At 52.1% G+C, this 23,954-nt stretch overlaps 9 protein-coding genes across 9 annotated transcripts; 5 read left to right on the top strand and 4 right to left on the bottom strand.

Annotated features, from left to right (window-relative positions):
* The first annotated feature begins 2,504 nt into the window (after positions 1-2,504).
* M431DRAFT_512035 (hypothetical protein) lies at positions 2,505-3,231 on the top strand. Its single transcript, XM_024919778.1, has one exon. It carries the CDS (start codon positions 2,568-2,570, stop codon positions 3,027-3,029), a length of 462 nt encoding a protein of 153 aa, XP_024770146.1. The 5' UTR covers positions 2,505-2,567; the 3' UTR covers positions 3,030-3,231.
* On the top strand, positions 3,232-4,193 carry M431DRAFT_253801 (hypothetical protein). Its single transcript, XM_024913810.1, has one exon. It carries the CDS (start codon positions 3,434-3,436, stop codon positions 4,139-4,141), a length of 708 nt encoding a protein of 235 aa, XP_024770145.1. The 5' UTR covers positions 3,232-3,433; the 3' UTR covers positions 4,142-4,193.
* A 2,235-nt stretch (positions 4,194-6,428) lies between these two features.
* On the bottom strand, positions 6,429-6,787 carry M431DRAFT_253797 (hypothetical protein). The gene has a single exon (XM_024913808.1). It carries the CDS (start codon positions 6,717-6,719, stop codon positions 6,540-6,542), a length of 180 nt encoding a protein of 59 aa, XP_024770144.1. The 5' UTR covers positions 6,720-6,787; the 3' UTR covers positions 6,429-6,539.
* Positions 6,788-7,392: 605 nt separating this feature from the next.
* On the bottom strand, positions 7,393-8,104 carry M431DRAFT_512031 (hypothetical protein). The gene has a single exon (XM_024919777.1). It carries the CDS (start codon positions 7,958-7,960, stop codon positions 7,400-7,402), a length of 561 nt encoding a protein of 186 aa, XP_024770143.1. The 5' UTR covers positions 7,961-8,104; the 3' UTR covers positions 7,393-7,399.
* Positions 8,014-9,704, bottom strand: M431DRAFT_541314 (hypothetical protein; the record flags this gene model as incomplete). Its single annotated transcript, XM_024921096.1, has 5 exons — positions 8,014-8,220; positions 8,261-8,848; positions 8,928-8,946; positions 9,276-9,298; positions 9,666-9,704. 5 exons carry the CDS (start codon positions 9,702-9,704, stop codon positions 8,014-8,016), a joined length of 876 nt encoding a protein of 291 aa, XP_024770142.1.
* Positions 9,705-10,594: 890 nt separating this feature from the next.
* On the top strand, positions 10,595-11,668 carry M431DRAFT_253759 (hypothetical protein). Its single transcript, XM_024913807.1, has 2 exons — positions 10,595-11,355; positions 11,507-11,668. The coding sequence occupies exon 1, from the start codon at positions 10,692-10,694 to the stop codon at positions 11,181-11,183; it is 492 nt and encodes a 163-aa protein (XP_024770141.1). The 5' UTR covers positions 10,595-10,691; the 3' UTR covers positions 11,184-11,355; positions 11,507-11,668.
* M431DRAFT_95531 (hypothetical protein) lies at positions 11,568-13,336 on the top strand (the record flags this gene model as incomplete). Its single annotated transcript, XM_024924715.1, has 2 exons — positions 11,568-11,718; positions 11,802-13,336. 2 exons carry the CDS (start codon positions 11,568-11,570, stop codon positions 13,334-13,336), a joined length of 1,686 nt encoding a protein of 561 aa, XP_024770140.1.
* Positions 13,337-16,281: 2,945 nt separating this feature from the next.
* On the top strand, positions 16,282-17,661 carry M431DRAFT_95031 (hypothetical protein; the record flags this gene model as incomplete). Its single annotated transcript, XM_024924649.1, has 1 exon — positions 16,282-17,661. The coding sequence occupies one exon, from the start codon at positions 16,282-16,284 to the stop codon at positions 17,659-17,661; it is 1,380 nt and encodes a 459-aa protein (XP_024770139.1).
* A 1,993-nt stretch (positions 17,662-19,654) lies between these two features.
* M431DRAFT_499284 (hypothetical protein) lies at positions 19,655-22,999 on the bottom strand (the record flags this gene model as incomplete). The annotated part of the gene is made up of 3 exons (XM_024917781.1): positions 19,655-19,774; positions 19,844-22,258; positions 22,385-22,999. The coding sequence occupies 3 exons, from the start codon at positions 22,997-22,999 to the stop codon at positions 19,655-19,657; spliced, it is 3,150 nt and encodes a 1,049-aa protein (XP_024770138.1).
* Between the last annotated feature and the right edge of the window lie 955 nt (positions 23,000-23,954).

Raw genomic sequence — 23,954 nt, 5'->3', positions numbered from 1 at the left:
CCGGATGACTCCATATCTATGCGCAACAACGTAATCGAGATTAGTTCCGACGATTCAACCGAGGTCGAGAATAAGGATCAAGACGACAACGTAAGCGTCGTGGAGGTTGATATCGGAGACGACGCGAGTGTAATTGAGATCGATGTCCCAGATGATGTAAGCGTGGTCGGGATTAATATTCCAGATGATGCAAGCATAATGGAAGTTGAGAGCCAAGACGAGTATGGACAAGAGAGGCGTCTGAATGGAGGACAGGAAGATGATGTTGCAGAAAGACGTGAATTAGGCACCGCTTCATCTTCCAATGCTCGAAGAGCGGAGTTTCTCGTCGTCCTTCGTTTGCCAGGCAGCATTTCAGCTTCTTGATTCTTCTTACGGTTAAGGACGTGTGAAACGAAGACGGGATTGGGTGGATAAGGCGGGAGCAGACAAGGCATGGTGCGGTCAATATTGTACAGGCTCGAAAAAAACAAAAAGTCGGTTATGGTAGTATGCTTTTCTTTCATTTGCGTTATAGGGGTTCTTTCACATGAATGGGAGGAGCTGGTGGTCATTATTATTACATAGTTAACACAGCGCGAATTTTGACTTGTGTTGGTTTAATGATGCCTCTTGGGGATCTTTGTGATTGCGTGAATGACTATATTTACATTTATCTAGTAACAGCTACTACATCTACATTATCTAGTAGCTGCTACCATGGTTATATATTTATTATCTACTACTACAACTACTCCGTATGATCGTCTGGTACTTAGTATTATTGCGTTATGAGATGTTGAATGGCTAAATTAGGGTGCTGAAAAGGCGTTCCAGCGAAGTGAATTGAGCAAGCATCTATCTCAACATCAAATTCGTCGCGCTCAATGAGTTATTTGTCAAAAAGATACCCTGCACCCCGTAATCTCAAATCCTCTCACCACTCACCCCCCCTTACTCCCAACAATCAATCCTCCAATGTAACCATACATACATAAACACAAAAAGTAGTAATCTCTGTACAAAGTTCTTCAAAAAAAAAAAAAAACATCAACAAACCCCCCTTCCACATCCTCCCGTTGGGTCCCCTACCTTAGTACTACCCTGTTGGTTCAATAATCTGTCATCTGCACGTCCCGTCACCAACGCCTTTATTTCCTCCAGGCAACGACAATTGAAAGGAAAAAAAAGGAAATACATACGGAGTACTGTAATCTAATATTAACCATGAGAAATCCTTGATCCTGGAGCCGCTTGTCTTAGACGGTGGCTGTCGTTCCGGATGCAGGGAGGAGAGACGAGGTTTCGCACTGAATCTTGGAAATGAATTACGGAGTAGTTCGAGTTTACTCAGTGATGCTCACTCTCGAAACATTGGAGAATTGGTTTATACAACAATGTGACGTGGCGATAGACAGATGACCATCGTCGCCAAGGTGGAAATTGAGACAATGTACTCGGCTATGATAGCATCCGCGATCCCGTCGCAAAGACAAGCCCGCAATTCTTGTTTCTTCTTCTTCACACCGTCTGGGGTAGAATCGTATCCTACCATCACTTCTACAGGAAGAGACAAGGTCTCACAAGGACAGACTCTCTCATCCAAACAAAGTGGCCCTCCAAACAGCTTTCACGCCTGCCCACTTTCACGGGCTAGCAAGGCAAACAGGCAGATAAACACCATTACACATGTTCGCCCATTCTCCATCTACCAGGAGATCCTCGGCACAATCTACCTGATGATGTAAAAACAAACAGTCATCTGAATCTGATAACCCATCTACAGCATACCTACGATAATCATCGATCCAACACCAATCTCACGATAAGAACTGCAGCGCCATCCGTTGCACAGGTATGCCAGAGCGACTCACCCTGCCGATCAGACCAAAAAAGAAAGCCCCTAAAAGCAAATTGCTTTTTTTCCCGGAGAGACACGACGTGCAACCCAACACCTCCCCCAAAATTAGACGAAGCAAAAGGGTTCTTAGTCTGCAACGGCTCATGTGCTCATTCATAGGGCGAAGGGGAAAAGAGAGAGAGAAAGGCAAACATTCCACATAGCTGTTCACATGTAGGGCTGCAAATAAACGCATGTGGTCAGACATGAATGAGAGACAAAAAGAGGGGAGGGGGCAAACGATTATCGGAGTTGTTTGTGTCCAATGCTCAGAGACGAGAGACATGAGGGCAGGGAGAATGAATGGCCAGTTGGCCAAGGCGGTGGGAGGCAGGTTCCGGCCTGTTCTTGTTCTTGAACGTGAACATGGACTTGAACACACCCCCTCTCGATATCCGCCTTGCTTGTACGAGGCGACAAAGCTGGGGGAGTCGAGATTCCGATAGATAGATAACGGCTGCAGAATAGCTTGTGCTACCTGTGCTCTGCAGCAATAGGCATGATGCCGTGCCAGCCCGGCTGTTCTTACTCGTACTTGCTACCGTAGCGCTCTCACGAAGCTTGGGACGAGGACGCACTCATATGAGTATGGAGTATGCCATGTCTCAGTCTAGTAGTAGTTGGTCAACCAAGGCCTGCCCCGAGATAATTCTAGCTAGCTAGTACTTCCCAGTAGACGGACTGTCTGATGGTTTGCTTTCCAATTGTCGAGACATTTCCCCATGTGTGCCCGCCCGATTGCTGTAGAACAAAGCATGTGCTCTTGAAGGACTCTTGGAGAGACGAAATTTGGCTTGGCAGTGACACATCGGCGCCTCAGTCTAGCTCAACGGCTCTCGCTCGAAGCTACCCAGGCCAGGCCCATCAGGGACCCGAACGAAGGATTCAAATCAAAAGGCGTTTTGGCCAGAACACAAAGAGCCAACAAAAAGCCTTGTCAATCCAGCCACTCGCGCCGGGCCCCGAAATGACAAGGCCCAATGTAAGGGGGGGTTCGGAAACTTGTAAAAACCCTCTGAGCGACACCATTTCTGAGACATGCGTAAAAAGAGTGGCGGTCTTTGACCAGAATGTCACTGCCCGGTGCGCCGTCAATTCTGTCTGCTCTCCTTTCCCACGTGGATGGGCGAACTGGGCCAAGGGCGGCTAGAAGCTCAGTATCCAGTGTCCAGCGTTTCTTTTTTGAGTTGAGTGGCTCGATGCTTCAAGGGAAAAATGGGCGCCCCGAGCTGAGGTTAGAGTTGCGGCTAGTGTTCACAGATCTGCATTTACCAACTTCTAGTGCTGGGAGGAGGAATGATGACTGCAGTGATTAATCCACGGCGGAACAAGAACAAGCGCCTTTCTCCGCGGCCATTTCGTCACCCGCAAACATGGGAGATGCCCGCTTTGAACTTTGACAGAAATGCCATTGAGACGATCTGCGGGTCACGAACCTGCATTGGGACGGACGAAATGCGGAGCGCAGACTTACTCGTACTTTGACAAGGCAAGGCTGCCAGTGACGATATAACTGTACCCATAGGGAAACATGTTCGTGGCAGATTCAACGAGATGCAAAACCTGACGCCCCTTGAAGAGGCCCGTGCAAGGCGCTTCCAACGAGCGTCGTCGCATCATCACATAGACTACATGCACTCGTACACGTTGCTGAACTCGGTGACACCGCTAGCGCTGGTCGCGTTGAATACCTCAAGGTCAAGCATAGGCTTCAAACATGGCTCGTACAGTGTTTGGGCCTACTATCAAAACGTTTCCAACGACCAACAACAAGCAACCAAGAAGCTTTGGGCACCCGATCCATTATTGGCCAGGGCTCATCGGAGCGGCAAAGCATCGTGCCACTCGTCAATGCCCATCCACTGTACTGTAGTGCAAGTTGCCCTTTCGCCAGCACTGACGAAATTGGACACAAACAAAGGGCCCCCCCCCGCCAGCCCCAGGGCTACGCGAAAAACGTTTTGCTGTTGGTTCCGTCCACCGTACCAGCGTACTGGTCACCGGATCTGCTGCCTTTCCCAATCAGCCGAGTGGCGAGCGGATGCACGAGTCGTCTGGCGGGCTGTTGCAAGCCGGCTGGAATGCTCAGCTGAGAGCCAAAGAGAGAGAGAGGCGAGTATCCGTACCGTGGCCTTGGTATCGACACCGAAACCTTGCCCTCGGGTTTTTTGGGGCTTAACGAACAGGCCAATCGGCGGTGGCAAGGGCGGCCGCAGCTTACTCAGACGCTCCGATCCGTTTAAACCTGTTCTTGCGAAATAGAATGTGTGTGGTTCTATTGGCCTTTTGGGGGTGCTCATGTCAATCAATAGTCGAGAAAGGACTGTCAAGACGGGCGTGTATTAGGTGGTGAATACGAAGCATTGCTACCGCCAACAGGAACAAGACAGGACAAGTAATACTCCGTCGACGGGCCCAAGGTCGGTGATAACGTGCGGCCAATACAACCTGTGCAAGTATTCATTTGGTGCTGCAGCAGTAGTCCGTCTACCTGCCTCGTTGCGCCTCGAACGAAACAGAAACGCACTGGCAATCTTGTGCGCCAGCACAGACAGGCTGGACAGGCCGATCCGCGAACCGCACGGCTGTGATCCGGCCAACAACTGAACTTGACACACAAAGACACGAAACGCCCCAAGAAGAGTCGAGAGTCGCAGTCCAGGCAAGGGGGGGTGAGTGAGTGACCTCTGGGAAGGGGTTCGCGGGCCACGGCCTCGTGCAGCCGGGCGACGCTGATAGGCTCGAGGGGGCTGCATGCTAGTGGGCTCCCCAAGGACATGGGGGGAGTGCGAGAAAGATGCCTACTGTATGTACAGTATGGATGGATGTATGAGACTTCGGCTTTTATCGAAGTGGTGGTGGTTGTATTTGCCCGTGCTTGTGCAGGTATTAAACTCGGTACAGTAGCAGTTACTGTAAGGCAGCAGCATGCGATCTGGTCAGAGGCGCGAGATGATCTCGGCCGACGTACTCAATCGGGTTGCTGACGCTCATCCGATGCCGAAGGACAGGGCAGGGCAGGGCAGGGCATGGGATAGCATGGGCATGGGCATAGCATCTGTCAAAATGGGGACAATAATGCCCAGCAAGAAACTCGGACCGGGCCATTGAAGAAATTTCTCTTCTCTTCTTTGCATCTGGACTCCGAAAGAGTTTCCCAAAGAGGAGAGGCGAGGGTTCAAAGGCAGCCGCCACGAGGAGCAACCTCGGCACCGCAATCGTTTCGCAAGGGTTTACAGAAAGGCAGGTTGACAATCAATGACTGTGACATCCTAGGGCTATGCACTCGGTATTGAAAAGAGCAGTACGAGAGCCTCGTGGTCTCCAAGGCTCGAATGTGAAGAAGAATACAAGTAGACAGATGCTCTACTGCACCTACTAATTATAGAGCACAAGTAGCGTCGAGAGGCCAAGAGATTTAGTCAAGTTTAGCACTGTTAGCACTGGACTTCAATATAACTCTTACAATAGTAGCAGTGCTTGACTGCTAAGTGCTGCCCTTGTCTTAAAGCAGAGGCAGTTCGTTTTACAGTCTTTAAAGTCTACGGAATAATACTCACAGACACTCGCCCTCTCACTTAACCAATATCCACAGCCATGCAGCAACAAGCATGCCTGTTCCTTGTTTTTTCCCTCTCTTTTCCATTCTGATATGCGGCTCATGCATTCAATGTATCAACCCAGAACCGCATGTCTAAGAAGTCTAACGGCCCGGGAACGGGGCCGGTGCTTGAACGTGCCCCAGTGGCTGCGAGGTAATGGATGTCACGCTGACCGACTTACAGTAGAACTTGTTTCTTTAAAACATCGAGAACCACTTCTTATCCCTCTGCACGGGACCAGGGAGCAAAGCGGCTCGCTTCCCGGAGAGCCATCAAATCTGAGTCTCAAAAAATTTGTTACAGTACAGGACAATCCCACCTAATTTCGGAGCCCACCTCGCCGCTTCCCGTCTATCCCGGTGCCTGTTCTTGCTTGTGGTCAGGTTGATCATTGTCTCTCTTCCCACCGGGGATGCGCATGAGATACACAATGTTGGGGAACAAGGGGATCCAATCTTTTACCGGTTGAAGCTCGACCATCAATGTCCTGCATCAATGACTGCTATGCCGTGGCTTTATTGCCAGGCCTATGCACGGTAAAATTGTGCTAGCTTGCATGCGCCGCTCGTACTGTTTACGCTTCTAGGAAACAAAACGCAGCCCATGGATGTTTTTTGCCTTGCCCACATGCACGATATGGCCCGGCCGGGAAAAGTTTCAAGGTCCTGTGAGCAAAGCCGGCCGCACCGTCGATCAGGCCTAGCAAGCAGGATACAGAGATGGAGTGTGGCCAGGCCAGGCCAGGCCAGGCCAGGGCTAGCGGGAATATTGAGTACAACTTGAATTGCAAGCAAGCATGGGGTGGTGGTGATGGTGTCTGGCGTACAGTACGGCATCTTGCATTCTTGTTCACGAAGCCCGTCCAACTGCTGCTGTTGGCGCGCCTATCTCGCAGGTTGGCGCAGTCAGGACGGACCCAGACACACTTCGATGGTAAAGACGCACGCCTCTCGCACCAGAGTAAGATACGTCTGATTTATATAAATACACTGCCTAATATACAATATATATATATATAAATACTCGTGTATGTATGAGTACATGATCGAGGCGAGGCTTCACCCACAAGTGTGCGATGACGGTGTTCGCCCGCTGTGGGAGGGTCGCATGGCAGAAACGTGATTATGCCGGTGGCGATGAAAATAGGTCATGGTGCTGCCAGAGTTGCCGCCGCGGTGGGCTTCCTGGGCAGAAGCTAATGCCCGCCATGGGGAGGGACAGGCACAGGAGGAAACCATGTGGACGAGAATGACTCTGCAGGACAGCTCTTGGATGGAGGTTGAATGGTCAAATAGCTAGCTAGCACGACATGGTTTGATTGATTGATTGACTGAGACGGAACAGCTACTGTAGCAGTCGTGTCACTTACTCACCATGCTGGACTGGACAAGGGCACCAGGTTGCACAAGAAATTGTGCTCAAGCGTCACAAACAAGACAAAGGAGACGACGACAAGGTACGGGTACCCAGCCTGCCCAGCACTCTGCCATCACTCGGCGAGGTACCGAGCTCGAGCTGCACGCAGTCGAAAGCGGTCGTGCAACGGCTGCAGGTGGATGTGCCGTAAACGGCTCTGCATATGACATGTCAGGTTGCATGATCCGACACGGCAGTGCCTCGTACAGTATGGGACTGGGACCCCCCCCCCGAGTACAAGATCCACAGGTCCAATTGCCTGCCTTTGCACGCCTGTGCTTGTGCGACCTGCTCAACAGGGTACTTGCGCTGCGTGTACTCGGACCGCACCAGAACGCACATTACATCAAAAAATTACTGGAGGGGGGTCACAATGAGAGACAATCAGCGGGCGGGGGTGGGAAAGAGAAAAAAAGAAACATGGAAGAGCGAGAACAAAAAAAAAAAAGCAAAGATGAGGCGCACACACACTGGGAATAGCGTAACCGCAAACAGAACGAAACTAACTAACAGCGGCTTCTTTTGTGCGATCTTGATAGAAGTGCCTGTACGATACCGGGAGAGAGAGAGTCAGAGAGCTAGAGGAGCCCCGGTCGAAGCAGCGGGCAGCAAAAGATACGAATGGACAAATCAATGCGCGAGTTTGAAGGATGACAAGCCCAAAAACGAACAAGCTTCCCGTCTTTTTTTGCTTGGGGCGGTGGAGAGAGGGGCCGGGAAACCCATGTGTCAAAAAAGAGGGAAGAAAGAAAAGGACGGGGGGGCCCAGGCTGACGATGGGGATGGAGATTTGGTGCGAACCTTGGCTTGGGAGAGCAGGGAGCCAGGGAGGAGGCAAAGCAGGGCAGACCCATGACGGGCCGGCGTCGGCCGAGTGGTTGCGGTGCTTTTTTAGCATCAGACGGAAGATCTGGCGGGTTGCTAGAACATTGTACAGTTGAAGCTGACCTGATAGATACTGTGCAGTATGATATAGAGCAGTGCGAGTAGAGAGATTGACGATGGCCATGTCGGGGCTTGTACTTGTAGTTGTCTTGCCGCAGCAAAAGCACAGAGTCGTCATATTATATGTGTGTCGACGAGAATGGGCAGAGCATTTTTGTGAGCATGCAGCGTCTAGACCTGAGACGCAGGTAACGAGATGCTGGGATTGGGTGCAGCCGCCGGGGGGCTTGTTCTTCTCTCCACGAGGCGCTGGCTGGGACGGGACTGGGACAAGAGAGAGGCAGGCTTGCTATCCGATGCGGATGCAGGTTGGTCAATCAGTCCATGCTTGTGCTTGTGCTTGTGCTTGCCGTTGTGCAATGGAGGCTCTTGTGCACGCTGCAACAGGATTTGAGTGCTCTGCTCTGCTCTATCATACGAGCCTCTGGTTTGCTAGATGACTTGCTGGTCCAAACTGGGTCGCCGTTGCATCGACACCACCACAACCCAAGACCCAAGGCTTTCGAAACCCATCCAACGCGGCTCCCAGCACAGCAATACCGGCAACGCATGGCTCACTATCCGCCTGCCAGCCCGGCCACTCACAGCCCGCGGCCCTCCCTCCATGGCCAGCGTCCAGCCAGTCCCAGCCCGTACCGTCTGGCCAGAACGAGCCCACAGCGAAATAGCGGCAGGGAACAGGAGCACGGGCTGTTGGGCCGCTCCTGGTATCACCGATAGATTTGGCCCGCAGGCCGTGTGCCAACCAAATCAATGGGCAGCGAATGATGATACACGCCCCCCAAGAGACGCAAGACGCCCGTGCAGCTTGGCGACTAGCAGACCCCACTGCAATATAGAAAGACTGGAGAGCTTGCGCTTCTTTGGGACGTGTGGCGCACACCCCGGCTCCGTGGCCCAGGTTCTCGTCGCCAAGGGACGCGAGGTACGCACCAGCTGCCCTCGACGGCGCTGGCGGATGGAGGTACCTCTGGTCTCCGATCAGCGCGAGGACTCGTACAGAGACCTGCACAGTACGGCACAGTGACAGAGGGTACGAGGACAGCATGGGACCCGACAAGACCTCAGAGCCGAGACTACCTTACCTGACTGCTGGGTATACCACTAGGCAATGTTCCAGCAGCAATAGATTGCCCAATGCCAAGTATCTACCCGACCTGACTTGCAGCAATAGCGCTTTTGCTGGGCCTTCGGACCCGAGGGAGAGAAAGAGTCGAACGGGGCAAGGGCAAGCTTCAGCTGGCTGGCAGGATTTTAGCCAGAGCAAGCCGGTCTGCGCCACCGTGACGATGTTCTTCAAAAGCCATCAAGGAAAAAGTACCCGGAAGAATTCGTTTGAACTGAAGCTGTCCAGTGTGTATTCGTGTACTGGCCCTAGGCTTGGGCCATCTGAGATGGGCTTGTCAAGTACCTGCCACCTTGGGGTACCGTACCTCGATTGCTCTTCTCGCACACCCTGGATCAATTTGTGCTAGAGCAGCACGCACTGCACTCCGGAACGGCGGGGGGCTGTTAGAGGTTACATTTCCCATCGCTAGCCTGCCCGACTAACCGCGATAACTTGACGTCCACCTTTACGCAGCATCAATGAGAATCAGCCAGTGACTTGTACTGTACCCACGGTGCGGCGATTGCAGGGCCGCCAGGCATGTACGGCATCTGCGCTTCTCGCTATCGTTGTGTGCGCCATCCACCACCAAGTGTGACGGCCGGTGCCTTTTTGTCCAGTAACTGCCAGTGCTCGAGCCGCCCTAACGTTTTGTCTCCGAGAGGAGGAGGCGCTCGCTCACAGAAAGCCAAAAAAACCGCTGCGCTGGGCTTACAAAACAATCCCGGCTCATGCCATCAGCTAACTCAGCCATGGCCTGACTCAGTTTGCTGGCTGGGCTGGCTGGGACGGAATGCTTCCATGCTTTTGCGCACAGTTGGGAACCTGTAGGCGCCGCCCGCCTGGGCTGGGCTTTTGCCCGCACCGCAGCCCGCCTTTTACGTTTTTTAACCCTGACCCGGCCATGGGGTTCTCGGTACCAGCGCAGAGGGACAAGCAAAAAAGCCAAAAAAGATAGTCGAGGCGTGCAAAGCCAAAAAAAACCAACAGCCCAATCACACAAACACAAGCACACGAGTACAAGCACAGGCACAAGCACAAGCACAAGCACAAGCATTAGCATTAGCGCTGTCAAAAGCCACCGCTGGAAGCAAACAGCTGCGACCGACCGTCTGGGTCCCGCTGGGGAAGAGCCGGAGGCGTGGAGAAGCACCAACCGCCACCCACCCAAGGGCCCCCGTACCGCGTCCAATTACTGCGTCGCCTGGGCCGCAGCCTCTCATCATTGCAGCCTCCTGGGACGTTTTTTTCTTGCTTTGCCCATGTGCTCCCATGTGCTTGTACTCGTACGGACTTGTACTGTATCACATGTACAGGCACCCGCACACACAGGTACAGTACTTGGCCAGACCTGCAGTGCCGTACCGTACGAGTATGTACCGTGCCTCAGAGCGGCGAGTCTCACAATCGCTGCTACCAAGCAACAGGGCAGGGGTCGTTAGCTCACTCAACTTGTCGGGTTCTCTCCCGTCCATTCATTAATCGCGGACGGTATTATACACTGTACTATACCTGTGGGTTAGTAGATCACAGGAGCGGTCCGTACCAGCAGGACTAGCATCTCCGCGCGCTGCCATCACGTCCTCGTACCTGCAGGTCTTGCACAACTGGGACAGATTTGATCAATATCCATTAATATCAACAAGGTAGACTCGTGGTACTGCAAGTAAGTATTACGGACAAAACGGAGCACCTCCTATCCTCGACATGAACATGAACATGAACCTCTCCACTTTATACAATGTCCAAAGGTCTGCCCTTGGGAAGCTGGGGGAAGATCCTCCCCGTCCGTTGGAAGCCAACCGCCATCTCGTCCAAGCCCATCCAATCCGCACCCCCTCCCTGGAGAACCCCCCTCCCCATGCTCCTAAAAAAAAAAAGGAAAAAGGAAGAGAAGAGAGAGAAAAAAGCGTCAAGCCCCCCCTTCGCGCTTCGGCCAAGGCTTACCTTATTTGACCTGGCGAGTCCTGGACATGCCAGGCTCCCTCAGCTGCGACCCGCTCCCCTTAGTCCCAGATTCCCGGGGCCCTTCCTCACACACCAAAAAAAGGTGGGTTGGGGACCAGGCCAGTGTCTTTCTCACTGGACTCTTCTTACTCTTACTCCTCCACGGTCGCACATCCACCCAGATCTTTCCTTTTCCTTTTCCCGTTGGCCTTCTTCCATTTTGCAAAACCCGTTTTCTCGACTCGACTCGGTTTCGATTTCGATCATACCCGAGAGACGACGATAGAGCTCATGATATCCTCTCGTCGCCGCTGCTATACATGATCACACCACTCTCGACTCCCCGCGTACAGTTACTACTGTCTCCTGGCCTGGTTCGAACAGTGGGCTCTTCCCGCCCCTAATACTTTGGCGGCCGGAGAGTGTCTTGAACTTTGGGCTTCTGCCTGTTAAAAAAGGTGAGTGATGTGTGATTTCCCACTGGATGGTTGTCGTGGTCTCGTTCTACACCTTGGCCTCTTGCAGTTTCATAGCTGCCAACCCATCCACTCCTTTCCTCTCTCCGCACTGCTGCCAGCTGGGAATTGTAGTACTGACTGAGCAAGACAGCCTTTTATACTTGTTGTCTCATTTGCAATCGTGCTCGACTACAGCTATTCCACGCGGCATCATGGCGACGCCTACCTCCGTGGCCTCTTCCGCCTCGCGGGACATGGTCCAACGCATCCACCGCGTCACAAGAGAGAACCGACACCTATGGTACCAGTTGACCGTTCTGCAGCAGCCGGAGCGTGCTCGCGCATGTGGCTCGGGCATGAAAGGTGCGTTTTCAACACGACGGATGTGGCAATGACGCATCGCGGTCTGCCTTTTGGGAATTCTCCGTGTACTTACTCCCTCGCAGCTAACAGCGACCGACGACCTGTTGACCCGCCGCCTGTTGTTGAACTTCGTATCATTGAGGGTCCCTCCGTCGAGGAGGGCAAGGACATTACCTTCGACTACAACGCCAATTTCTTCCTCTATGCCAGTCTGGAGCAGGCTCGCCCCATGGCCCACGGCCGCGTCCAAAATGGAGCCACCAACAATCCCCCCATCCTGACTGGTGTCCCGGCATCTGGCATGGCCTATCTCGACCGACCAACTGAGGCTGGATACTTCATCTTCCCCGACCTGTCTGTCCGTCACGAAGGCTACTTCCGTCTTTCCTTCAGCTTGTACGAGACGACCAAGGAGTCCAAGGATTTCGACATGGAGCCCGTTGAATCTGACCTCCCCGCCGGAGTCGACTGGAGAATGGAGATCAAGACGCAGCCCTTCAACGTCTTCAGCGCCAAGAAGTTCCCCGGACTCATGGAGAGTACTTCTCTCAGCAAGACAGTTGCTGACCAGGGATGCCGAGTTCGCATTCGCCGTGACGTTCGTATGAGGAAGCGCGACGGCAAGGGCAGTAGCGGCTACGACCGACGCGAGGAAGAGTATGCTCGTCGCCGGACCGTGACGCCAGCTCCCGCTGAGGATCCCATGCGCGCCCGATCTGCTAGTAACGCGAGTGAGCACCGCGCGCCGTACATGCCACAGGATTCACAACGCAGACCCTCTGCTGCCGAGAGCTACCATGCTCCTTCATTACCTCCGCCTCCTCCCCCGAGTTACGACGCACCTCCTCCCGCTGCCAGGCCTGGACACCTCGCATTTGGCGACCACAACGTGCCGCATCAATATGGCGCGCCTGCTCCTCCTCGACCATATGCCCACCCACAGGGCGCTCCGATACCTCCTGTAACGCCTACCGGGCCATATCCGACGTCATCTGCGCCATCTCCATATGCTAAGCAGGACTCACAATCATACAACTATCCTCCTCGGCACTCAATGCCCAGCCCATCCCCAGCGCCGCCAACGAGGCACTCTGGTTATGACAGTCGTGAGCCCTACGCCGCTCAGTCGCCTTCCGCATATCCATCAACCGAGAGACGACCATCGTTTGTCTCCTACCCGTCTCCTGCGCCTATGACGCCCTACTCTGCGCCTCCTCCTCCTCCTCCTCCATCATCAGCGCCATACTCCGCTCCTCACCACCCAGCTCCTCACCACCCAGCTCCTTACAATACCCTGCCTCCTCCTCCGCCCAGGCGACAGATGCCAAGCCAGTCATCTTTGGCACCTCTCAAGATTGCTTCCCTGGTGTCTCCCCTGCCGCCCATTGAGGCCCAAACTGAGCCCCTTCCTCCCCCACCGCTGCTGCCAACGGGTGGCAAGAGAAAACACGACCACGTCTTTTCTCAAAGCACCAAGGCGCTGCACAACGGCCAGCGCCAGCTCGATGCCCACTTTGGCCACGGATACCGCGGGCTCACCCCCGAGCCGGACCAGGGCCTCTACTCCAGAGCAGACGGCCAAATCGGTGTCGTTACTTTCAACCAATACCAAGTGTAAGCCTCTGGGGCGCGGTGCGATTTCGGCTCACAAATTCTTGGGCAACTCAAAACTATTGGAGTATATTATCTGCATTTTGATGTGTGACAGATTTCTCATAGGCGTTTTGGGACTTTTACCATTATTAAATACCTCTTTTGTTATCTTATTTTTCCTGGAAGAGGGCAATATGAATGGAGCTTGTGATTTTATGGAGTTGGGAGGATACGACACAGCTTGAGGCTATCTGGGATTTCTTATTTATTCATTTTCTGTCAAAGTGAGATGGCTCAACGGAACACATCGAATTGTGCGCTTCTTCGTTATTAACTTTGTCCCTTTTGTGTTTGGACTCTTGATTCTTTTTCATCCGACAGGGCTGCCCTTTATATATAGATTGTTGAAGGGGGAGAGAGAAAGAGGGAGACCTGGGAGATGGATTTCCCGCCTGCGCTTGTTTAACTCTGGACTTATTATATCCATGTCATGTGTCAAAGCTGGGCGGTTCAATATTCTTTCCTTTGAAGCCATTTGCTTTGGACGGCTACATTTGATGTCTTTTTTGTTGTTTGTTGTCTTTTTTTTCTTATATATTTAAATGATACAACTTATTAGCACTACTACTTAGTGGTTTTTTTGTTTCTGTGATGGGAGATGTTGATGTTGTTATTGTAGTGTTATTTGCTTGCTTGGAAATTGATTGAATGGAGTTATGAGTGAATGTGAAATGTTCCAGTTCTGGGTGGTGAGTGTAAGTGGTTGGTTGGGTGTGGGAATGTGAATGAAGAGAGGGTGGAGTTGAGATTGAAGTCAAAATACCCCTTTTCCTTCTGGGTATTAGATGGGTAGCAGTATTTCACTTGGTATTTTATTGTAATATGGAGGTTATATCCAAATTGCTGGCGTCAATCCATGTGAACCCCTCTGTCATTGATTTTAATCGTAGCATGTTCTCCACGTGCCCGGTGGTCAACTTTCAACATATCAAATCATTAATCAAGGCAGCGAAAAACAACGCCTTGATTTCTTGACGAATATCGGCGTCGACCTTTATAATCATAATAAGAGAGCCATTAAAGCTGCAATAGTAGATTCAGAGGAAGGTTACGTCCTAGCCTTTGGTTTTTATTGTATTAGTAATTGTAAAGAACAATCAGAGTCTGGTCACCGAGCAAGTGACTAGGTTTTATGACTGCGAGATACATATGAATGAGGAGATGGGAAGATGTCTGTCTTGGCTTGTGTATATGCTGTGGTATGGAATGAGGTCCGTTTGTCCAGCTGTCCGTCCGTCTGTCTGTCTGAAACTCGCGATTCGCGCCAACTCTACAGCATATGCATGGGGGAGAAAAGATTCGCGGCAATTACAAGGAAGCAGAACATATGGGATTTGATTGAAATCTGTTTCTGCTTCAGGACAGCCTCCCGTAGCAGCCGGCCGCAGGACCGGGACCCTCCTTGAGAGCGGCTATGCACATGTGATTAACCTCTGCCTCCGTTGGCCTGCAGGCATGTTCTGGCGCCAAGGGCCGGAGCGAGATTCCTAATGAGAGCGAGAAGGGGGACGGGAAGATAAAGAGTGAGCGGTTTCCTTTCTTTTTTCACCTCTCTTTTTTTCCCCGTGCGAAAAAAAAGTCAAGTGTCAATCTGTTTGTTCGGCACTATTAATTACGTGGTCGATAGGTGGGACGCCGAACTGTGTTGTGTTAGTTGTGTGTGTGTGACCTGGCCTGGTTAGTTCCGTCACATTCTTTTTTCGATGCGTTGTTGTGCTGTGTTGTCACTTGATGCTGTCACCGTTCTCCAACCTCCCCCAACCACCAGCCCAACCCTCCATCTCACGTAGAATAAAGGCAAAAAAGCAAAGCCAAAGGAATTGCCGGTCCCTCGTGGTCTCGACACCGTAAATGTGGAACGATTGTGACAGCCACTCGGCGGCACTGCAAGTCTGCAAGCGACCGCCGCAACTGTACAGCCCGTCCTGCCACCAGTATATACGAGTACGGACTACGGCCATGCAAAAAGGGACCAGTTGGACTGCGAACAATCAACAATCCCTGCCACTCGGGGGGACCTTCAACAGGGCCTCCGCACTAAGTCCAGGGCCTCTACAGGGCTCTAGCAGGGCCTCTAGCAGGGGGTCCCCCGGTGGTTGCCAGGACAACCGTCACGTGTGGCTGGGGGAGCGGTGCGGATGGGCCACCTCAGTGCCACACATAAAACAAAACAGTCGGGCGCAGTTTTTGCTGGCCCCCAGGCGGAGCTGCTTCAATCTTACGTGCGTGTGTCTGCGAGGTGCAGCTGAACGGGGCCCGTTTTGAGCTCTGCACTCTTTCTTGGTCGTGTTCAACTAAAACAGCCAAATAAGAACAGAGCATATACGATTGCCGGCCTCAGATTGGACGTAAGTGCATTGTTTCCTTTTCCTCCAATCAACACCCATTGGGCGGAAGAAAAAGAAAAAGAAAGTATCATACCCGAATCTCGACTAAAATCCTCCTCCATGGACCCAGCTTCGATCCCTCATTAAACTCTAAAAGATTGCGGAGAGCTATCCCAATTTCCCCCGACGCCCCCCGAGGCCCGAGACAAAAAGAGACAACAAGAGGAAAAAGCCAACGACTACATAACAGCAGCAGCATTCCGGCCGCAAGCGCTGGCCCGTGTTTTCGCCTGTTTGTTTATTGGCCATTGTTTGGACCTCGACAAAAGCGCTGGTGGTGGCGGCAGACGAGAGACAACCCGACAACAAAAAGGATCAAAGGGGGAATGGATGCTTTCTGATTAACGATACTTCAACTTATCACGAGCATCCGGCTTCGCTTGGCTGCGGGACAGACGGTGGTCAAACAGGCCGTCGACGAGCTGTATAGCCAAGGGGGCTTTTCTCTCCCCTCCCCTTATCGACTCTCATCTCCGCACATCCTGCACGCGTCTTCAAGTAAACCCTCCTCACTTTGCCTGCAATGGGCCCCCCCAAGACGAGGGGCCTCAGGCCGCGAGCGCAAAGTCGCAGCCGCTTCCAAGAGGGTTCTATGAATGACCGTGCATCTGCCGTGCCACCAAGCCAGTTTCTCGGGCCCGAAGAGCTAGAGGCTCTGGAAAGACCGCTGGAAGCAGAGCTAGAGCAGCATCAGTACAATCTGCGAAGCTCTCGCCGGTCCCAAGACACCACCCGCCAACTTCAGCTGTTCATGTCGCGGGGAGCTCCGAGTATTGCGCCCAGCATCGCGCCGAGTGTCGCGCCTAGTGTCGCTCCCAGCGTCGCACCGAGCACCGCCACCTCACCGAAAAAGGGCGTGCTGGGCCAGGTATGGGAGGGCGTTCGGGGTCGATTCAAGCTCAAGAAAGAAGCTCCCTCGCCCGAGCAGAAGAAGCAGCAGCCAGACTCTCCGTCTCCAACGAAGCCAGTTCCTGGAGCTTACGACGACAGGCCCACTAGAGAAGAGGCCTTGGCGAGCTACCATTTGCTGGTCGAAGCTGGCTTCTTCACCACGCATGCCATTCAATCCACGCGACAACCTCCTCCACCGGGGTTTGTACGGCAACGGCCTGCTACTAGCCATCAGGCGCTTTCTCCGACGTTAACACTGAGGACGCCCCCGCCGCGGCTGCCGCCTTTAGAGACACCCGTTTCGTTGCCTCCGCCGCCAAAATGGCCGCTCAACTCGACGCCCATAACGCCCAGGAGCAATAGGACGTCTCTATCCGCGGTAACCCCTGCCAGTGCCGACTCTAGAGGTACCAAGCGGACGGCAAACGAAAACAACGCGGATATCCAAATCCATCAGGACGAGCCCCCGAGATCGCCGAGGTCAGCACGTACCAGGGGCAAGAAGATTCGTAAGACGGCTTCCAAGGACTTTGGCATTCCAATTCTCCGCACCGCCAGATCTCGGCGGAAGCTCACGAGCTCTCAAGCAAAGGCTCGTAAGAGCGGAGGCAGTGCTACCCATACACCCGTGGTCATCCACCACTATCACAGCAACAGCACGTCGAGTCGGGATTCAAGGCACAGCAAGCGGTCTTCTCACCTGCTATGCGCTACTTCGCCCTCCTCATCTGCGGCGTCATCTCCCCGCGGCTCCTTCGACTCCACGTCGTCGGCCAGAGAGAGCGGCGAGAGCGTGTACAGTGTTCGGGCTATTGGCTCGGGTTCCAAGAGCTCTCGCGCTCTTAGACCAAGAAAAGCTGCTCCCGCTGCTACTTCTACCCCAACTCAGGATGCCCTCAAAGTGGTACCCAACGCAAACCGAGGGATTCCCAGCGTCCCAACTATTCCCGCCAAGTATACCTTTGGAGAAGATCGAGAAAATGGACAGGCCTGGCGGGGCCTGAAACGGTGAAGATTTCAAGATTTTATTTTTCGCATCATCTATCGGAGTTTTCTGTTTGCGAGATACCTGTCTGATCCGCCATTTTCTCATCAAAAAAAGCATTTGGATCGAGCAATGATTCGATTTTTAACGAATTTTCTTTCTTCTCTATTACGAGACATGATATGATTTTTATCAAAAAACACTTTTTATCTCATATACCCCCCATCTGTTCGGAGGGTGTTGATTTTACCACAAAACCAACCAAGAAAAGACCAAAAAAAATGGAAGATAACACAAAAAAAAACCTCAACAACCGATGTAATGATCCAACGTCTTGCTTCCCAGTAGCAAGGCCAAAGCTTTTTATCTTTCGTTGTTAACAAAACATGCGTTTTTGGAACCGAGGACGTTGTTGCTGTTACGTTATGTGTCATGACAAAAGGAACAATATATGAAACTCTACGTATATACGACTTTGACGACATTTGTGCAAAATAAGCAGCAAGCGGCGGACCTTTTCGCGGAGAGAGCCGTTTCGGCAAACAAGGACCAGGCAGGGGGAGGGCATGAAAAAAAAAAAGGAGAAAATCAGCCTCTTTTTTTTTTATCCCAGCCCCCTCCTTTTTTTTCCAGCTCGTTTCTTTTTATGAGCATTGACCATGGAGGACAATGCGCGGAAACGAGCAAATTACTCTTCCTCTCTCTATCGCTCTCTCTCCTTCTTTACTGAACGGGGGGAAGAGACAAGGGGAAAGGAAGGGGAAGGGGAGGAATCCCTGGCCCTTCGCTTGGTTTGAGACGGGGGGCTCTCTTGTGGAATCAAAGCCGCTTGCTTGTCTTTTGAGTTTTTGATTTCGATTTTATTTTTGCGAAGGGGAAAGGAAATCCTTGTTGATTTTGATTTCAATTTTTTTTTTTACATTCGCTCACATGTTAGATCCTTTCTGCCTGGCTTTTGTTTTTCTTTTTCCTTCTCTCGTGGGATCAGTAAGTATGACTTGCGGGAGAGAAAGAAAAAAGAGAGGCTGGAGAGGAGGGATCTTGATGATATCATGATTTTCAGGGGACGTGAGGAGGACAAGATTGTACTAATAGGTATTTTTAACATATTTTACGAATGACAAGAGACATTACATCAAAAAACTGCTGCGCCTTTCCAAGTATGTGAATGAGTAACTATATTATATTTAATTAATACTGGTATTTCTCTACGGACTGCGCTTCAAACCGTATCCAAAACTGCCCTTCCAGACACTCTCACACCGGCATATCTCGTAAGACCTGTTTCCATCAAGAACATACAGATGGAGGAAAACAACAATAGTCAAACGAAAAAAAGTCGTGCAGTGCCGCATACCGAAAGCATCTAAAACGCTATTTGCCCAAATTCCCTCTGTATGGGAACTTAAAACCCCCTCCGAAAACTCCCATAAGTTAAGTAAGAAAAAAAAAACGTCACACAAATTATCCTAATATCCCAGCCCGAAGGAAACCATACAAACCCATCCCGATTTGCACAGCCCCCATTAACCATCCCGTTCCGTCCATTTCCATGCGAATAAAAAAACAAAACCAGACTTTCTCTCTTTCCCGCTCTTTCACCGGTATAGCAACGATATCCTTCTTTCATTCCTCTTATCACCCAAGTCCAGATCACGTTGTCTGTCTCTTGTTTGTGTCTTTCCGTCGCTTTTTTTTCTTTTTTTCTTTTTCCCGGTTTTTTTGGTTGTCGTTTTGTTTTGTATGTGTTGTCATGATGTATGGTATGGATGAAGTCGAAATGAGGAAACAAAGGCGAGGAACAAATGGTGTGTTATAATGTTCGTGATGAGCGGTAGAAAAAGAACATGGCAAGAAAGATGAAATAAGCAAGCACGCATGCCTCGTTATAGTCTTCATCAATAGAGATATAACTGAAATGAGATGAAAGAAATGAGATAAATGTACAAAGTTTGGCCGTTATTCTTCATCGTGGCATGTCGTTAGCAGCACTAAACGTTGCCGGTTCGGAATTCATCACTCAAGAATGTGAAGAAAACAGGGTGTGGACGATGGCTCTGATAGAAGCCCAGATGAAAGGGAAAAGCTCGGGGAAGTAGCTGTAAAGCAGCGCGCAAATCATCACCAAGAGAAGAGGGATCTGGTAGAAAGAGAAATTGTTAGTTACTGACTTTGGATTGAAGATAGAGAAATAATGGTCTCGACTTACCCAAATGAAGAAGAGGTTTCGATCATTGCTAATCTTCTTCAACTTCTGTTCCCGGGCTCGCAAGAAGTTCTCTTGCTGTTCCTTGGTGATGGCATGTTTGCGTCCAATCTCGAGGATTGCAGGGGGCTCGACAGCCGGAGCCTTGCCTCTCATCACCAACTCCACCTCCTCCTCATCATCTTCAAACTCATCATGTTGGAACATGGCTGCAGAAGCTGATGACTCCGCCTCGTCCTCGTATTGGAACACGGCCGCAGCAGCCGAGGACTCTGACTCGTCATGGCGGATGGAGCGTTTCAAATCCGCCTCGGCATCAGCGGCAGCTCGGGCCACGGATAGAACAGCCTTGGAATCCATATCCTTCGCGTCCGCATCCTTTCCTGGGTAGATGTCAGAATAAGCGGGAGGAGCTGCCGCAGTATTCATGTACGACGAGAGATCCCACCAGCGCCCGTCCGCCTTTGTGCCATCGTCGCTTGCATTATCTGGGCGGCCACCGGGCATGGTGGGCATGGCGGGCATGGCAGCCATCAGATCCTGTACCTTTCGCAAGATGGGCGGGTTTGGAATATAAGCGTTGTAGATGGGCAGGTTGAGATTCATGTTCATGGGAGGAATGAATCTGCGGCCAAAGAACGACATGGCTGCGCGCATGAGTTGGTTTTCATTGTCGTCGATGTATGTAAACACCGGAGGCTGCATGCCCAGCGGTGCCGCGGCCCTTTGCGGCCCAAAGGTTACAGGAACTGGGCCAGCAACCGTAGAAGGAGGCAGCAGGCATACAAGTGATGCCTCGCTCCAAAAGGTAGTTGTAGTGGCCTTGTGGTCGCCAAACCAAATCTCCAGTCCCTGGTAGAAGCCAGCACCAAGCACGGTCACTTCCATGCCGCCATTGAGCGAGCCCTCGGCAGGAATGATTTTGTGGACAGTGGACTGCGCTCTTGGCGGGTTACTAGCGGCAACACCCAGAGAATAAAGATCAGCGTCCGAGGCTTGGGTAACCGGGTTATGTGGCACCAGGTTGACTGCACTCCGCATACTGCTCGGGCTAGGAGGGCGTGTAGAGCTGGATGATACTGGCGTGGGATAGAGCCCAGTCATGACCGAGTTGTTTGTGACAAAGCTATCCATGGACAAGTTGTCCATGCTCTGGGAACGTCGCTGGGCAAACCACGGGTCGTTGGTTATGGAGTTCATTACGGGGGACCCATTGGAAGCCGATAACTGGGGGGTAACCGCACCAAGCACGGCTTCTGGCTGTTGGAAAGAATGAAGGTTAGGAGCGAAGGGCGAGGTGACCGCGGAGGTAACCTGCGTGGAAGCGCCTTGGGAAGCCATGTTTGGTGAAGTATCCAAGGGCGTCATGGTCAAGGCCTGGGGAACTCTGGTAGGGGTTGGGGTGCTCGCTTTCCTCTTCTTGGCCGGGCCTTGGGGCTCAAGCTCAGGAGCATCGTCCGTGGGTGAGGTGACCACCGTCTTGTGGTCGTCCGTGATCATAATCGAGCCGGACATGGCCTGTGCAACGACCTTGCCTTCCCAGTCCTTGAATGTGAAGATGACGTTGAAGCCCGTCTTCTCCTTCTGGTGACGGCAGTAGCATGCGAGTCGCATAGGAACCACAACTTGCATGGCGGTGGGACACTGTCGGAACAACTCTGCTTGCGATGGTCCTTCCGAGTCCTTCTCCTTCTCGTTGCTGGGGGGTCGCCAATCTTTCATCTCTTTGGTGTTGAATATAATGATGCGGCGCGATTCATCCATATACCAGGATTTCTCTTCGTCAGACTTGGTGTGGTTCTTCTTTCTTCCAGCTCGCTTGCGCTCTCTTTCGATACATTTCTTGCAGATGCGAATTTGGCAGCCATTTTGTGTCTCGTGCTCAGCCTCTTCTTGAGAAGGAAGATAGTCGTGAGGAACCGTGGCAGCTCTCTCCAGCGCCTTCTTTCTCAACTCAGGCTGATCCATGGGGGTCGTGCAAACCAAGCTGACATACAGCTCCAGCGTATCGGGGGACGGCTGCGGAAGGGGTTTGGCCCTGAGTTTAGGTTTGGAAATCGTGTGGGGAGGCAAATGTAGTTTGGTGATGCCAAAAGGTAGATGAGACAGTGTCATGGTTACCGCCATCTGCGTCTCTACGCGGGATTTGAGCGTAGATTCCTGGATGTGCAGCCCATACTCACCCGTGTAGGTAAACACGGGGTTGTCGGAAACTGGCATTTGTTGCATGTACTCTTGTTGCAAGGCTTGGTGCATTTGCTCTTGGGCAGGCGGCTGTCCGGTCTGCGAAAAGTCAGGCATGAAAAATGGCCAATCTTGGTCTGCTTCGGATGAAGGTCTGGAGGACATGACGCTGTGTGGTGATAACTCTGGGCCCGCCGCTCTCTTTTGTCCTCTCGGAATGGCCATTGTGGGCTGCTAGGTGAATGTTAGTCAATACTTTTGTGAAGTGCCATTTCTTCATTTTCCCGTCATGATGTTCCGCCACACACGCACGCACACAAAAAAAAAAGTAAAAATTAAAACAACAAAATATCAACATACCGAACTCTCTTGCTGCTGGCCTGATTTCTCTGACCTCGGCGATTCCACATTCATCGGGCTGTTGGTCGGGGTGGCGAATGCTGCTGCAGCAGAGCCGTCCGGGACAGCACCGAAAACGAACGGCCGGTCCGTCACGGCTTCGTTGCGTCCGCCAAAATCAAATAGCTCCGATGCGCCAGTGTTTTCAGGGGCTCCAAGAAAGGTCGACGACTGTCCAGCGAGAGCAAATGGAGAAATCTCGGTCTTGCGAAGGGCGGCCATCAAATCAAGATGAGCATTCGTCCTCAATTCGAAGTTGGACGTATCTACTGCTTTACCGGGTGCCCGGGGAGACGCAGAGCCGGAATCGTACTCCTCGTCAAAAAGGGAGCCGTTGGGCGAGTCGAGGAAGGGTCCGGTCGCGACAAGTCCCTGCGCGTCCCAGAAGTTTTTCATATGGTCGGTGTCAATGGCGCTCATGTGCTGTTGGAGATCGTCGGGGCTGAAGAAGGTGTTTGAGGCGGCAATCATGTCATCGTTCAAATCTCGAATTTCTTCGTCTCTGGGAATTGATTGTGCTCGTGCAATGAGTGGATCGCCAGCGCCAGATCGAAATGGAGTCGAAGTCGAGGCCATGATTGGCAGGGGCGATCTGGTGTGCGCGTCTGCGTCACGGCGGCTGGTGATGGAAGCGGCCGTCGACCAGGAGCCTGCTTTTGTCGCCTGTCTCGTCGTTTGTTTTTCTCTTCCCTTGTGTCAGCGGTGCGATTCGCAGATAAGCTGGTCGAGATAACGGTGTTGGGCTCGAAAGTGTGGGGGTGTGTCTTAGGAGTCGAAGACGTTATGTGCGAGATGGAGGAGAAAAAAAGGGTCCTTTTTGGGGGGTAACAATCGTCGAGGCCGGTGAAAAATCGATTGTCCCAGATGCAAAAGCCCTATAGTTGCATGTTTTCCAAAGGCACGGTGGCAGCGACACGGTAAACAAGGCAGCCTGGGAGCGAGAAACAGGGGTGGTGGATGGGAGGTTTGAGGGAGAGAATATGGGAGAAGGGGAGAGAGGGTTTTTTTCTGGCGACCGGGCGGAAGTCGACGAACGTCGGCGAAGCCAGCCGATAAACAGGCGGAGAGCAAGCACGCGCACACACTCACTCACTCACCTGTGTTTTAGTGCAGAGGGTCAGAAGACCGCGGTTGGGGCGCTTGGTCGGCCCCGACGTGAGAGGGAAAGGAGAGTGTCGTGCGGTATTCTGATGCTATTCGCGTCGTTTTCTGTGAATTTTGATCGTGCAATGCAATGAGATGAAATGACCGGAGAATGCAGATGGTTGATGTGAGGAGACAAGACAAGATGCAGGCCGCCGATAAGAATCCGACCGCTGTACTCGTACAGTAGCAGTAAACAATCCACTGGGGCCCCCGTTATAGGCACGGTGTGGGCAGCGGGCAGTGCAAACAGTGAGTGGACAGCAGCTGGACCAGCATTGAGGCCAAAGTTATGCGTTCCGGCAACGACGGGCGTGAGGCTCCTCGAAAAAATGCAAGTCGAAGTTGAGATGCATAAACCTGCCAGCGGTAATGCTTAGCAGAAGCT

The sequence above is a fragment of the Trichoderma harzianum genome (genome assembly GCF_003025095.1).
Source record: "Trichoderma harzianum CBS 226.95 unplaced genomic scaffold M431scaffold_14, whole genome shotgun sequence".
Lineage (NCBI taxonomy): Eukaryota > Fungi > Ascomycota > Sordariomycetes > Hypocreales > Hypocreaceae > Trichoderma > Trichoderma harzianum.
This window is presented reverse-complemented; position numbering and strand designations above follow the sequence as displayed.